Source organism: Seriola dumerili, unplaced genomic scaffold, assembly GCF_002260705.1.
Source record: "Seriola dumerili isolate Sdu_G_001 unplaced genomic scaffold, Sdu_1.0 BDQW01000291.1, whole genome shotgun sequence".
In the NCBI taxonomy this organism is placed as follows: Eukaryota; Metazoa; Chordata; class Actinopteri; order Carangiformes; family Carangidae; genus Seriola; species Seriola dumerili.
Genome location: NW_019174546.1, coordinates 1666580 through 1683390, shown reverse-complemented (window position 1 = coordinate 1683390; position 16811 = coordinate 1666580). Strand labels below are relative to the sequence as shown.

The 16811-nt window shown below is 40.4% G+C and overlaps 1 protein-coding gene across 1 annotated transcript in view; it reads left to right on the top strand.

Annotated features, from left to right (window-relative positions):
* ptprm (protein tyrosine phosphatase, receptor type M) overlaps positions 1-16811 on the top strand; it is a 127680-nt gene that overhangs the window by 53530 nt on the left and 57339 nt on the right. Inside the window, exons 8-11 of the mRNA XM_022758228.1 lie at positions 205-513; positions 2272-2381; positions 7940-8141; positions 8895-8997. Of these exons, the coding sequence (XP_022613949.1) occupies positions 205-513; positions 2272-2381; positions 7940-8141; positions 8895-8997 (724 nt within the window). The remainder of the gene's footprint in view (positions 1-204; positions 514-2271; positions 2382-7939; positions 8142-8894; positions 8998-16811) is intronic.

Sequence of the window (16811 nt, the reverse complement as noted above, 5' to 3'; positions counted from 1 at the left end):
TTTCAAAGTTTTTAAAAAAATTTGTAAAAAATTTTTTTTTTTTTTTTTTTGACCTGAAGGAACACCGCTGTCTCTGTGCCCTGGCATAGACCTCTGTCATTTCCTTGATTTTATTGAAACTATCTTGTACTTGCTGCCATTTCTTATGGCCTAATTGATTATCATGATGTATGCTCACACTTGGCTCTCTGTCCATCCCGCCAGAGCCCATGCACGGCCCACGAAGGCTGGAAGTGGTGGACATCCAGTCCAAGCAGGTGACGGTGCGCTGGGAGCCTCTGGGCTACAACGTGACCCGTTGCCACAGCTACAACCTGACCGTCCAGTACCGCTCCAGGGTGGCCGGCAAGGAGGAGACCCGCGAGGAGGTGTGTTATGACACCCAGAGCCGCGATCCTCAGCACACCATCCACAACTTGACGCCCTTCACCAACCTCAGTGTCAAGCTGGTGCTGCGCAATCCAGAGGGGGTCAAGGAGAGCACCGAGCTCGAGGTTCAGACTGATGAGGACGGTAAGAGTGATGGAGGGCTACTTTGTGCACAGCTCATGGAAATAGAACACAAAGCACAGATACAATAAATGAGAAAGTGAAACAGAACCACCACTCAACCCAACATTCAAATAACTGAACATTACCTAAACTAAAAGGCCTGTGATTCTCTAAATTTGGTGACACTTTGTTTTAACCTGCACTTACAAGCAGTTTATGAACAACTATAAATCATCCATTACTGGTCAATTCATGATTGATTATGTATTAAACATACCGTAGTTGTAAGTATAGAGTTTTCAACACATTTATAAACCCACCTGTGAAGGATTTATACATGTTCATAAACAATTATAAATGTTTTGAAGCTTACTTCTTCATCTGTGTAATTATACATGATTACAGCTGTTAGAGTGTGTTTTTATCAAACATTGATTGCTTAGTCACCAGTTATGGGATGGTGGGAGTCCTAATTGTTGACAAATGCATCAATAAACACTTGACAAATGTAATTATATTTAATTAAAACTCCATTATAATGTGTTATTAACCATTTATTAAGCGTTAAGTGTTCAATTCAGTAGGGCGATATCAAGCTCATTGAAATATGGATCAATGACCAGTAATAATCTTGCGTTGCTAATATCAGTTAACATGAAGCCTGTGTAAAAACAACACATTTTTATTATGAAATTTCTAACGTGTAGTTCTGAGTGTAAGATTCTCACCTGATCACAAACAGCTTGCACTCAGGACAAGTTTAGGATTTTCCAAATATTTTTCCGGAGAGCACAGAAGTCAGACAGCAAGCCTCTGTGTTGTATCGTTGTTTCACCTCCTCCAAAGATGAAAGATCTTGTGTGTTGCCTCAGCAGACACAGGAAATGAACTCTATAGAAGTCTCAAGGAACCCCCGGCCGCCAGATAACAAACAGGCTCAGCTGACGAAAAGAGAGTCTTGTCATGATATCATCTGGCTCAGATATCTCTGGTTGGAAACTTGAAAGTGGCAACTGTTTCTCAATGTCTGACTGCTGTGTGCGTGTGTGTGTGTGTGTGTGGGGGGGGGGGGGGGGGATCTGTGTGTTTAGAGTCCCATGGGAAAAAGTGAACAGACAGGGTGTAGCTGTAGTTGCATTCTTGAAGATAACTCTTGAAAAAAAAAAAAAGACTCTACATCTCTACATCATTCTGTTTCACTTACAGAATGAAAGCAATTCGCATGAGGGGTTAAAGGACCAGATCTCTGTGGCAGCGTCTCAGTACAAGTAAACATTGTGGAAAGATTAAGATTCGCACTGTTCCCATGGGGGTTTGCCAGTTCATCTTTGTAACACATTTTTTGATCCGTGTGAAACGTGTTCAGTTTTGCTGTAAAACACGTTTCACATTGTGTTTTTAGTAACGATGGCTTCAAATAATCTCACACATTTCTATTATGATGTGTTTGACTTTGGCTCATGGCCATTTGTGTACTGCAGGTCCTTGAAAAGCTATTTTATTGATTGTTTTATGCACATCAGCATGAGGTGCAGGGCTGGGTAAATCATGATAGAAAAGACCAAAGCTTCTAAGTCGGAAAGGCTTTCATCCAATTTGTATCGACAACATTTTGACTCGACAAACAACAGATGGAAAAGAAAATATATCAAAAAATAAGTATCAAGGACGTCGTACTGTTTAGACTTTTTACTTTTTCTACATTGGAAGTCACTGCACTCCTACCAGTTGTTTTTTTTTTTTGAGAAACAAATGTGTCTGTGATCATTTTTCCCACAGTGCCAGGTGCTGTTCCTCTGGACTCCATTCAGGGCAGCGCCTACGAGGAGAAGATCATCCTGAAGTGGAGAGAACCAGCGCAGACTTACGGGATCATCACTCAGTACGAGGTACACAAGCACGAGCGTTAGCAAAAATTTAGTTAGGGATATTGATCGACCCCTTTTTGGGTCGTAAACAGACTTACTTCTGACATTCAAGCTATTTTTTTTTTTTTTCTGTGTGCATTTCTTTGAGTCCTCTTCTCTACAGCTGAGATTGGAGAGTAGTTGTCTAGAGCTGCTTGAAAAATCTTCAAATGGATTTGTTTATCGTGTGAGTCACTTTGTTTTCTTGAGCTAAGTTTTGGGAATCTGCTAGTTTATGGACAGCACACGCAAACAAAGGAGTATGATAAAATGAGATTATGAGTTAAGTCAGACTTCCTCCAGTATCTACATGTGGTTGGAAACATATTCGTTGTTTCCATGCTTAGGTTCACCTCAGGTTTAACAAGGTTTGCGATCTTCCTAGGTTAAAGGTGAGTGAACTGAGCAGACAGCAGAATTCAGCAGGTTGGGGTTAACAAGTTATTATGTTAGTCTTTGCACTGTGTTGCTCCACAAAGTAGCATCAGAAGTTCATTGTGTCTTTGTCATTATAGCAGGGTTTTTTTTTCCCCTTTTTGCTTTGATATTTTTAGTCAGGCTCTATGGCTCTAGGGAAGGCAATGTCCCGGTCGGTCGGGCGGTCGGTCAGTCCACCACATTCATACCTCCCTCAGGATGAACTGTGATATCTTTGTTGATTTCCTGACTTTTCCTCCAGCACCATCATCAAGTCCAGTTCTCTGGTTTATGACTAAATACTAACGACCTTCCCATCAGCCTCAGCCTCAGCCGTGCTTTGGGTTTCCCGCTAATTAGTGTACGCTAGCATGCTGACATGCTAAGCTAACACAGCGAACACAGTAAACATTATACCTGCTGTTAAACATCAACATGTTTTTTAACACCGTCATTGTCGCTGTGCCTGAGTACAGCCTCACAGAGCTGCTAGCATGGCTGTATGTAGTGTTCTCACTCTGCATCAGTGACGATGTTTCAGTATCTTCTTACTTTTAATGATATCTCTGTAATCCGTGTTAAACATTCACAGGCTTTAATTAGACCGATCACATTAATTATTAAGTTTTGATTGTAAAACAGCTCAAACCTGAATCAGTTTGTGGATCCACTCGAGTCAGCTGCAAGTATGTTTCACCGTTTTTCAGCATTTTTCAAGAAAAGAATCAACTGCAAGCTGCTGTCATGTTCTGTCCTTTGATTCATGCGCGACCTCTAAAAAAAAAAAAAAAAAACCCAAAAAACCCAAAAAAACCCTCACAATCTCTGAAACACACATCGAACACATATCACGATTCAGCACCAAGCAAATGTTGACATAAGGCTCCACACAGCCCCTGGCAGCCTTGTCTGGGAGCTGGGAGTCTTCAGTAATAGAAACAGTCTACACACACACACACACACACACACACACACACACACACACACACACACACACACACACACACACACACACACACACACGATGTATATACACATTGATCTTAACCGTCTTAAGGTGGAAGTAATCCTCCAGCCTTTCCCACAGATTGATTCTCTTCTGTTGATTCTCCCTCTTGTCACCGTTTGCTCACGCTTGGTATTTTGAGCAGGTTAGCCATCATTGACGGGGCTGCTTCTCATACAAGGAGAGCACATTGAATAGTAAAAGCAACGCAAACGTTGCTCCATCCGCTGCTGTGACATCAGGTGACTGAAGGTGAATGAAATATGAAATAGATATTCTCTCGGCGGCACAGAGACATTTCAATCAAAGCGGGAGCGGCTGAAGTCGGGATCATAATACGGTCCTGTTTATTCAGGCGTGTGTAGTGCAGTGTTGTATCCTGTGCACAGCTCTGTGGCACTTAGAGGTGCAGGAAAACAGTGCCCATAAAAATGGTAGGTTTAGCGCCCACTTAATCACTTTTAGAGCAACATGTTTTAGTTGTTGATCTTTTTAAAATTTCATGGAACACGTAAAAGCATTCAGGGCAAATGGCATTGTTTGCATTGCCGCTTTGTCAGGTTCACTCATATTTATGTTGAGGCAAATGTGGTTCACTTTAAAATACCCACCTCGGGGTGTTATATTCACGTGCCGCAGCAATTACTTCTCTCTGTCTGGAAAGCTGTAACAGTATACTAATGTGTCTAGTTAGAATAAGCAATAAGTCACCGACTTCTTGGTGTTTTCGGGTTTTAGTATGCAGTAAAGCATCGTTATAGATTTCCTCTAGAATCACAGCTTTTATTTTAGAGTAAGATAGGATATTAATATTCACATCACCCTGTCTTAAACAGAGTGACAGATGAGGAAAATCTAGCGAGCCAGCAGCTCGCTCCAGGTGTCTCCCCCCTCACACCGCCACAGTCTGACTCTCCGGTTTAAGCAAGTAACCCACCATGTATTCTGGTGGGATTCCCCCGACGTTACTTCTTATAAGTCAGGACGTTGCTTTGAATTGACATTATCAAAGGACTCCAAGTGAAATACGTCTGACAAGGCCTGATATCAAAGAGATTTCTGCTCCATTCCTTTTTGACCGAGCTCTGCGAATGCCATTTAACTGACAACTTTTCAGACAGACATGAGCCAGCAGCTTTGAAGCTATACAGCAGATCTTCCATCTATTTCCTGTTCATCAGCCGTGTTTAGCAATACAAATTAATTCTGAAGTAGCATTTCTTGTTTATTGAATAAAAGCATCTCATTTTTTTTAGGAACATAGGCAGTATTATGAAAAATAGACTGCTTTTTCAGAAAACCAAAAGTACTATTAGGTTAGACTTATTTCCCTTAAAAGCGGCCTTTTTAAATCACTTGAATTTAGATCAATATTTACTGTAGGTCTGCCTAAGAAGGTTAAAACCTTTCTGTAAATAAAGATGGTTGGGTTTTCTGTTCCACTGTATGTTATAACAGGAGAACAGTATACAGCATCTTTCCTTCATTATATCGCAGGTAAAGTTGTAGGAGATTATACAGGCATTTCTATTTTATGAACACTTCACTGACATTTACAGAAAAATGTAAAGCAGTGTGATATAAAAAAGCTTAATACCTCAGGTGGAGTAATAGTTACAAGCAAGCTTCAAATTAATTTGCTCAAATGTTCGCTATTATTTTTCCCGTCAGTTCCATTATAATTGTAAAAGCCTGTCCATGTGCCCAGTTTTGACAAGTCATTTCCAGTTCCTGTCTCTGAAATGTTATGATATAGGATTTGGCATCACAGACTCATTTCACATACAAAGACTAAATGAGAAGGCCTTGAAGCATTTCAAAAGTTGATGGACACAAATTATGTAGTACTCCAAACTCCCTTTGTGTTCCTTAATTGGAATTATAATGGAGGTTTTCCTGTACGAGCAGAGGCATTTTCTTAAAGTGGGACTTTAGAGTTATTCAAAATGGATATCAGCAAAAACACTCACCTTAATGCTTCCCTCCAGAGCTCCCTGTGTTTATTAATGGAGAAGGAATACATTAAGAGAATTTCCTCTCTCCTTGAAACCCACAACCTTGCATCAGCTTTGGTTGAAAAATGGGTACCTGTGCTTTTACAGATGGATCTAACCACTGCTAGACAGTCCCACTCCATAGTGTTTTTGCATCTCACTAATTTTGGAAATGCCTGGTTGACATAAAGTCACATGCTCCCACATAAAGGGAGAGAGAGGGAACAAATGACTTGAATATTGCTCTGCGGCATTTGCCCTGGCTGGGTTGTACAGAGGGGATAGTTTGCTAATGTTTCAGCTTCTATGTAGCTATCTATCTATAGATACTGCAACTGTGCCTTTTATAAAGTTTATATACCACATTCCTTTTGCCAGTTACATTTAGGGGGAAGTGTGGCAGCTTCCAGCATTATGTTTGTTGAGAATGTACGGTGTTTTGTAAGGCTCGAAATCCTACGGATTATCATGGTGAAATCGTTGGGTTGGACAGTGGTTTGTACAAACCACAGGACTTTGTCCAAACAACACACAGGACTCTTGGTGTCAATGTTTCTTTTTGGTGAAAGTTCAGTTAAATGTTTGTAAAGTAAAATGACATGCCTCATGCTCCAAGTAACTGTGGACGTTTTCTATCTTAAAATGAAATCAAATGTTTCTAATGTTTTTTTTATTTCTTTTATTTTGTTGATTTTAATTTGCTCCCTTGTGTGAAGCTCTTCAGGTTTTGAAATACGCTCTATAAAAACAATATTATTATATTGGTAGTGTAAAACACAAGATTATTATGATGTGCGAGATAGCCATTTTGCCCTAGCCTTAATCATGTGCTTTGATTGTCTAAATATAACCATAAAAACGTTAATTATGTTTTAGTCAGTGAACACTCTGCAGATAGATTGACAATCATGTTAATTAACATTTCCTTATTATTTTGATTATAAACATAATTTGACCAGCATTTGTTTCCTGTGTATTTGCTGTTGCAAATTAGGGTACCACTTTACAACAAGACTACCCTTATAAAGGATTTATGAATGGTTTATTACTAGTTTATTAATTAGTTTGTTAACACTTTATAAATCATTTATGAGCTGTTATAACACCTCAGATGATAACATCAACAGTGACCTGTTGCTTGCCAAAAAGTGAGCCCACATTTATCTGTACTGTTAAAGCCTCATATCTCATTAGTTACTGAGCTTTCCTTGTTTTTTCTATCATCCAGCCTTTGTACCTGCTGCTGCTATATTTATTTATATTTATATTTGTATATATTATTTATATATATTATAATTCATGCTATCAGATTGTTCAGCACAGTGGATATTATTTATTTATTTATTTATTCATTATTTATTAATCAGTTACAATCAGGCTCCTTTTACCAGTTATAAATGGTAATAACTCATTGGTAAGATTAATGAGTATTAAGCATTAACTTGATCTTGCCAAATAGTGAGCCAGCACTAATGTATGAAAACTGTTTTATAACTTGTTTATAATTGTTATGATTTATAAAGTGTTAACAACCGAATTAATAACCTAATTATAAACCATTTATAAATCTTTATAAGGGTAGTCTTATTGTAAAGTGATACCCAAATTAGTTATTTATAAATTTAATTTCTCCGAGACATCTTGGAGCCTCTTTGGTACAAACATGAACATGGTTAAATGTATTAAACATAAATTTGGTTATATATGTAATCTTGCACATTTGCCATGTAATGGTATATACCAACACAGGAAATCTATTGTCCAGCTCTAATTGCTGGATTATTGAATGGATTTCATTCTTTTGTACAGGTGTATCTAAATAAGATAAACACATGAAGAAGTACAACATAAAACTTTCAAAATCACTTCATGGCATTTTGGCCACACTGAGTAGTGGCGAGAGGAAAAAGACAGCAGAAACGAGATACTTCACACCACCATGAGTGGGATACAAAACCTAAACACAGTGAGTACAGTAAATGCTTCAGCTCGCTGAGCCACTTGGATGCCTCCAACATGAAACGGTTTCATTGTATGAATACAAATCCTCCTCAGCAGAAGAGAGAGCTAAACTTGGGCGTACCAGAGGCCACTATCAGAATATTCATTTCTCTCACTCCTAGATCTCCTACAAGGCGGTGAGCTCCTTTGACCCTGAGCTGGACCTCTCCAACCAGAGTGGGAAGGTAGTGAAGCTGGGTAACGAGACCACCCACATGTTCACAGGCCTCTACCCGGGCTCCACGTACTCCTTCACCCTGCGCGCTAGCACAGCCAAGGGCTACGGCCCCCCTGTCATCACCCAGTTCACCACCAAGATTTCAGGTCAGCAAGGTCAACAGCATGGACAGTTAGTGTGGGGATGAAATTGAATAAGTAGTGTACAAGTAAGTAGTTCTTTATGTCCAAATGTGTGAATGAAATGTGTTTACGCAGTGCTGCTAGTTTTACTTTACTGATATCTTTCTTTTGTTCCAAAGGGTGGAAGCTAGCTTTTGTTATCCAACACATGAAATGAACCAACAGAAACTTTGTGCATATACTGATCCACTTATATGTGAGCTCAGCTCAGTGTTTTTGTAAATTGTGCTTTTTGCTCTGGCTATTACATTAGATTTAGCAGAATCCCCTGATTGGTCATAGACATAATGCTTTTAGTTTCCATAAACCATGGCTGGTTGTATATAATGAAAAAAACTGGGATTGATTTTGAAGATGACCATGAGGCAAGTCTGCAATTTTTCTTACTCCGTACAGTTTTTCTTCTGATGTGTGTGCACCACTTTGAAGACTTTCTTTCAGCCAGACACTGCAAATACTTTTGTGACAGCAGCTAATATCTCTCTGCTCTGTTTTTGTTACACTTAATGATTAAATTATGTTGGTACAAAGGCAAAAAAAAAAGTGCTCATTGTAAAAGTGAGAAAACTGGGTTTGCTTTCTTTCTATTTATTGCCGAGATGAATGAGTCACAAGGCAAGAAGAATGATGAAACTTGATGCCGACTGAAACCGAACTGTGCTAACTTTTTTCGGTGCAGTGTCGTCAAACCCCTCTTGTGTTTGGTTTATTCCTCAGCTCCCTCCATGCCGGCGTACGACCAGGAGACCTCTCTGAACCAAACAGACAGCACCGTCACTGTGCTGCTGAAACCTGCCCAGAGCAGAGGTGCACCAGTGAGGTAGGCTTTCACAATAAGTACACACACACACACACACAGAGCACAGACTAAAAACAACAAAACCGTGAATTAAAACACCAGGAACCGCCATCAGCAACAAAAAAATTATCAAAGAGCTTGTGTTTATCAATACCCCACCGTGAAGGAAAGTTGCAAGGGAATTCAGTACCTTACCGTATGTATCTCATTTTCTGAGCTTTATTTGTTTGTGGATTTTGATCCTGTGAAAAAGAAGTGTAGCCCTTTGAAGATGAGAACAAAGCTGCGGTGCAGCCAAGGCTAGCTTCAGGATCTCTTGCCTTTACGTGTCTTTTATGTGCGAGGCTGCCCACCCCGATCCACCACGGGCTTTCTGGGGGAGCGGGAGAATCGTGCCTTCTTGATGCTGCATTTATAAGTCATTATTAGGGAAGCAGTACAGCTGTTCTGTTTAAATGCCAAGTTGTTGAGCAAAAGTCATCATTTTGGTTTGCTCAAGGCCGCTTTGGGCTTCTGGCAGGAATTCTGCTGGTTTGATCATCTTTTTGTTCATCAGTATCAGTTGTTGAGCTGTATTACCATTCAGTTCATGCAGTATTAACAGTCTTTCAGTAAGTGTGTTTTTTGTTCGTTTTTCTGTTTGTTTTCTTTTTTAATTAAATTGTTGCGATGACAGTATGAATGATTGCTGTTAAAGCAAGTTACAATATGAGGAATAAGGTAAAGAAAAAGTGCTTAAGTTTCTTGACAATTCAAGTTTATCTTAAATCCTTAATCTCATCTGTTCTTGCCTAATAATGCTTTCCAACATTGGTTGACAGTGTGATGTTCTGGAGTTTACATTTCTACACCTTTCTAAAGGAATAGTTTTGCATTTGAGCTTGTTTGCTTCCTTGATAAGAGTTAGATGAGAAGATTGACGCCACACTCATGTTTTCATTAGATATGAAGCTACGATCGGGAGACCATCAGCTTAGCTTAGCATTAAGGCTAGAAGCAGGGGGAAACAGCTAGCCCAGCTCCGTCCAAACATCCACCTGTCAGCACTAATGGTAGAACGTGTTAATTTGTTATTTTTATGGGTACTGGTTGACAGATGTAGCGTCATAGTATATGCACAGATATGATTTGGCATTGAGATTCTTAGCTCTCTGCAAATACGCACATTTCCCCAAATGTTAAAACCACTCCATGAAATGACTTTTCTTTAGTTTGGCGGAACAGAGAAAAAAGCATTTGAGGTGCATTAAAAGCTGTGCGTCTTGCTTGGCCGGGTTGCCCCATCAAATAAAAAAACTATTGCAGTGGGAAGCCAGTGAAGGAGCGTGTCCGTAAGAGCAGCTCTTGCAGCTCCCACTTGTAGATTTCACTGGGATTCGTCTGTGTTACTCCTTCATAGAGTAGCTCCATGGTTGCAGGTTAGAAGAAGAACTGTCAACTTAATTTACATCTGAGGAGACAAGTGCCTTTCTACATCCTTTCTAGGCCAGCAGTGGGAGTTAGCGGTGCATACTGAATTGGCCATTCCAATATGTAAAAAAGGTCTATTTTATGAGTTGTTTTATTACCAGTTTATGTTCTTGGCCTATGACAGCTTGTGCTCTCAGAAACCGGGACCCTGAGAGAGTGGGTTAACTTCTTCATATGAGGAGTGATAAACACTTGTTCTTGCTGTAAAACTCAATTTTACACTATCAACTCATCTGAGTCCTTTAAAGATTACAGCCTGGAGATCTTTAGTCAGGCTTGTCAGCTCATGTTTACTATATGTGCGGCTGCCCAGATTAATGCCCCAGCGCCAAAGCGGAGAGGCCTGAGCAAGAAAGACAGCGTGTTCGGTTTTTAATCTTCTCGCAGGTACAATTCAGAAGGCCTTACTCAGCCTGCCATTCTTTCAGTGGGCTAATTACAAACCCTTAATTATAATTAACAGAGTGCCGTGAATCAGAGCTTCCATTAATTAGCATGCTGGGCTCCTCTTTTGTTTATTGTTGGAAAGCATACTCACCTCAGGAGCAGATGAAAGAGATTTGGAGAGATTTGAAGATATAAACTTTAGTTTGAGACCCATTTCATTCTGTTTGACTGAGCTGAGACGTAACCGTGCACTAATGCTTCATAACATAATCCTTTCTTTAGACGCCGAGTCCTTGTTAAATAAAGAGAAAATAGTGTGTTTTGATACAGACATTTTAGTTTTAAGGATCATATATGTTTAATGAGTCTCTCAAGTTAATCCATTAAAAAAATTCATCACCATTCATCAGCGGAGTTCAGTACATGGAGCAACCACACCTCACAACTAATTGAGGCATCCTTTGATCACAGCAGAGCCTCTCCATATCTGAACTTTGGAGGTTTTCAGGTACACATTTCTTCTCCCGCCTCCTCACTTCTCTCAAGTCTCGCAGGACATAAAGGCCAGTGTACCCGCCTTCATGTGTGTGCCCGGTGTCTCGAAAAATATGAATTGCAAAAGAAAGGAGGTGGCGGAGGGCAGCAAACAGGGGAGATTACGATGCAGGCCCAAGACGAGATATGGCAGACGTTTGAAGGTGTTTTCCACCTCCGCCCCGAGTGACACATGATGCCTTTGAAAATTTAAGGTGACTATAAAGTAGCACCCATTCAGAGAAGTGGAGTGAGGCGGTCTGTCGGGGATCTGCTGTCTGGCCAGTAATGATAAATGTAGTCATCTGAATTTCCCAAGCAACAACGTCTCTAATCTGCTTTGGGTTAGAGTGTTGAGATGCATGACTAAGTGTCATTTGCAGTCCAGGCACATATTAAGAGATGTTTTCCAAAAATGTTCAGGACCGGGAGTCCTGGAAAGAGTAAACATAGCTGATCCAGTCAATCTATTGAAGAGTTTGCATTTGGTCAACCAACGACTTGAAATTTCCCACCACAGTTAGATTAAGGCAGTTGCTGCTGCAGGACTAGCCATCGCTTTCCTGGAGCGGTGGGTAGCTCATTTTGAAATTGAATACTTTAGGAAATCAGTTTTAAAGCCCCTATGAAATAGGGATTTGACAAGGGAGAACACACAGCACTACAGAGCGGAGCAGCATGAAGCTTGATTTGATAAGGCAGTCTTGCACGCTGATTGGGTTTGGGAGGTAATGGAGCTCCAGACATTTGAGTTTCAAACAGCAGATGTTTTGCTGTAATACAGGAAGAGGAGCTTGCTGGAAGATGACACGATAGTGCTGGTTTGTAATAAAAATAAAAAAGAAAAAAGAAAAAAAAAGAGAAATAAGAAAAAAAAGAAAAGAAAAGCAAGACATAACAGACGACAAATGTCCGTTTCACTTCAGCATCCTGCGGTCATGCTGAAGTCAAATCATATTTTAGACAGATCTGGGCAGACGTGTCACTGGTGAGGGAGGCAGTCAATTTGTCATATTTGTGTAATTGCTAATCAGTATAACATTTCCAACTTGGATTTGGCTTCTAATCTCTGGGGACGACACGCGTAGCCGGGAACAGTTTTTACCAGAGGGGACACTGTTCCTTTAAGAGGATTAGTGAACTGTCTATCAGTCATGTCGTGTTAAACTAATGTTTGCAATGGCCCCTCGTCAGGGCCAGAATACGCCTCTTCACTCCGTAGCATCGAAATAAATGTTTACATGCTTCCGCAGAAATAAATGATTTGAGATGCTTCCCTTATCATTCAAACCACTAAATCAGCTCTTCTCTTTTTTCCTGCCATAACCTTTGCCTTGAGCAAGCTCACACACATGTACATAAACAGAAAAAGCTATAAAATACAGCAGTTTCCTGCCTTGCAAGTAGCATATTGAGGAAACTGAGTTCCAGTGTAGCTTCTTCCCTGTAGCATCAGATTATCTGTGCTCAACCATGGCCTGAAATCAGTTAAGTGATTTTCTACAGTTCTAAAATAAGCACTAACTTTCTTTGATCACGGCATAGCAAACGCTAATAGCTGTGCCTAAACGTGACACAACTCAATGCTTTTTACGATTTAATGGCAAATGTAATCTATGGCGCCTTCTAATTTGTTTGCTTTATAGCCTTATGGACACCGGGGAAATATAAAGAGTGAGAAGATAGAGGCAAGGAGGAAGGATGCTGGGTCAGGAGAAGTGTGTTACTTACAACCGCTCTTAAATCAGACATATAGGCATATAGAGCCAACCGATTAGCATTAGAGAGAGAGAGACGGTGATTGAAATGCTCCCCATACCCCTTCCCTCATCTGCTCAAACAGCCCGCAGTTCTCCCCCTATCAGCCCACATGAAAAATAAATCTGAGTTTCAGGTCACAATCCAGTCGATTCCGAGTCAATCCGCCATAATTGGTTGGCGTCACATGGCGGCAGAGCTGAAATCTATCGGGCAGCGAGGCTGGAGGAGGCCTAATTGGTGTCAGCTCAGGTTGCAGCACTACTGCAGGAATACAGGTCTGCTCCACCGGCCCCCTCTGGCAGACCACTTTTAACAGCTTATACCATTCTTACCGTACAGCATCTGCCTTCGTTCCTCTTTCTCTCTGTGTCTTTCCATCTTCTTCTCAGGGAGAGACGGTGAGGATCTCAGCAGGGTGGGTGGGTGGGAGGGTGGGAGGGGTGATTTCATTTGCCATTGAATGTTTTGCTACTCAATACTTCTGCTCCACTACATTTCTGAAAGAAAGAATGTACTGTTTATTTCACTGTGTATATTTGACAGCGAGTTACTTTTTCATGTCGGATTTTTAAACACAAAATACAGCAAACACGAACAGTGAAAGCCCTGTGATAGACTGGCGACCTGTCCAGGGTGTTACCCCGCCCTCGCCCATTGTCAGCTGGGATTGGCTCCAGCCCCCACTACGACCCTCTAAGGACCAATAGTATTGCTAATGGATGGATGGATGATCAGTTACAATAGATATAACTACAACACTAATATAATAGATAAAACTACCAGTCACTAATAGTATTGAGAAACAGTTTAAATTAGTTCCATCTTAAACAACTACAACATTCGCTTATATCATAGCGCATCGATTACCATCCAGTAATATATTAATATGACGCTGACGGAGAGCATTCTGCTTCAGTACTTTTTATACTTTTTATTGCTAAGACATTTGTACTTGTATCGGATGTAACATTTTGAATGCAGAGTACTCTTACACTGTGGTATTGCTATTTTTGCTTCAGTAAGTGATCTGAATACTTCCACCATCACTAGATAATCATCATCAGTGTGAATGTAAGAATCTTACAATCCTCTGGCGGGTATCAGATCAAATAAAACACCAGATACGAAGGAAGTTTTGTTCTTGCTATCAAGCCACTGTTGTTCATCTGTTGTTTTGTTGTTATTTCGTTGCTCATTCGTGTCATATTAAATCAAGAATATGACTAAATCACTCTGGTCTGTCAAAATGACTCATACTGTAAATTGTGAACTCAGCATGAGGAGACAAGGTGTCAGCTGCTCAAAGGCACATTAGCATGACAGCAGTAATTACAGAAAAATAAAGGAATCACTGCGCTTTCAAATCATGAGTCAGTTTTACTTTTTATATGCAGGCAGGAGGAGGTGAAAATAGTATATTTTTCAGACACCGAGGAATGGTGCCTCTTTAATATTTTATAAGCATACAGCAACTTACTGCTGAAAAATACTTGTGAAAACCAGTAAAGTAGATATTATAGTCTCTATCACTTACAAAGATGAACAAAACACTTTTATTAAATTGCAAATTCATTGTGAGCAAGTTTTTAAGTTTCTTGCTGCAGTGAATATTCTGTAGAAGTGCAGCAGCGGTTTAGATTTCCACATTACAAGAGTTCTTACCCTTGGAGCCTCATAGCCTTTGGCACTTGGTATTTTGCCTGAGGAAAGGAAACCAGTCCCATTCATACTGTGTCTATCATTAAGTCATGGCACAGCCACATCATCATATCATAAGGAGCCACCCGGGGGGAGCCAGCTTTTGTTTTTATTTCACTATCTGCAGATTGATTTGGAATATAAAGTACCAATATGAGCAAGATGTGAGTGAGTGTACGTTTCCACAGCGAAATGAAAACAAAATCATTGTTAGTCATTCTGTAGTTTATTGTGGCCACAAGTCATGCCGGAGTCAGTCAGTCTTTCTCGGCTTACAACGCTTATTGTCATACTCATCAAACCATGATGACATCAGATCTGCAGTGTTTTGACTCAGGCCTCCACACAGCCTCATCGCTCATTTCTCTGCTGCTCTGGAGCTACTTAAGTGGCTCCCGTGTACCGTCTCCACCTGCCCTTTGACCTCTGCTCTCAGTAGGGAACAGTAATTAAAGGCTGATTTCTCCTGCAGACTCTCTGCAGGATTAAATATTTCATCACCTCCCAACCCGGCACTAAACAGGAGAGCTCGGAGGAATTGGGACACACCCAATAGGAGCAAAGGGGGATTTTCTAATGACACTGCAAGCATCTTATGATAAACTATAGGGTTAAAGAGCATATGCTGTACACACAAGGGGACACTTAATCATCCAGTACCAACCGCAGGGAACAATTGATCATCTCCAGGGTTGTTTGCACTGCCACAATACAGCTTAAGGGTACAGCCGATGCAGTGCAGATTTTTTTAGACAAAGTTATTTTTTTCCCACTTGTTGTTCTAATAATGCTGGATAGGAGAACATGTTCAGGGTCATCCAAGCTCCACATCCTGCCTGGCCTTGCCCACTCATTTTTATATTAGATAGATATGAATGGTTCACAATGACTGAAATAATGGCTGTTTGCAAAATAGATGTATAAATTGGCAAACTATTTTGAAAACGCAAACTCACAAAGAGAGCGGTGTACATGAGCGTGATTGAATTTATTTCTTGTTTGGCAAGGCCTTATTTTGCGGTCACGTATTTTTCAGCTAATGATACATGATTGCTACACGCTAGCGATCAAGTACCTGCATTATATTCAAGATTTTAAGAAAAAGCAAGGAAATTATGAATTTACGTAAGTGAAAAATTGCTCTTGAACTGACGTCAACATCCAGTGGAGTTTTCAAAAATTCTTTATTCCGATTCATCAAAACTTTGAACTGCCATACATTATAGATCCATGAGAGCACGAGTGACGTAGAGTGCGCGGATCCTCATGAGCTCCACATCGTGCCGATTTGCATGGTCATAAGGAATGAGTTATGTCAAACTCCGCTCTAATAATGTCCTGTACAGTAGCTGAGAGCCTGAGTATGTCCTCATGCACATGCATGATACAAGCAAAACGGATTGTATCATGGATGATGTGCATGCGGACGCATGTCTTATAAAATTGCTCCATAGTGCTACTAATGGTCAAAACTGTTGCAGGATAACTTTTGAATAAAGATTCATTTCCACAATTTTATTTTCTTCATTTGTAAAATCAGAAATCAGCTTTCCAGAACTAGAGCACCATAACATGTCACATCATAGTATTCATTCATTTATTCATTCATTCATTCATTCATTCATTCATTCATTCACACATTTATTCATGCATTCATTCACTGAGCAGTGCAACTTGTGCTCCGTCTTCTGTGATAATAACTTGTTGTCTGTGTGACTCTTTTGGAAATGGAACACTAGTCCCCAATCATGGCTGGTTATTCTCCGTGGCAGCTGTAAACAGACTCTTTGTCACTCAGCGACTCAATAGATTTAACAGGTGGATGCGAGATGCATACTAACATGAACGCCTATAAGACAGTCAGTCTCCCCCTCAAGCTAAGTGGTCGGCTCAGAGACAATGTCATCTCTGTCAGAGGCACAGAGGGCTGCAGTTTTGATCTAGCTAAACACAGGGCTCGGGTGGAGAGGAAATGGAAAGAGCCG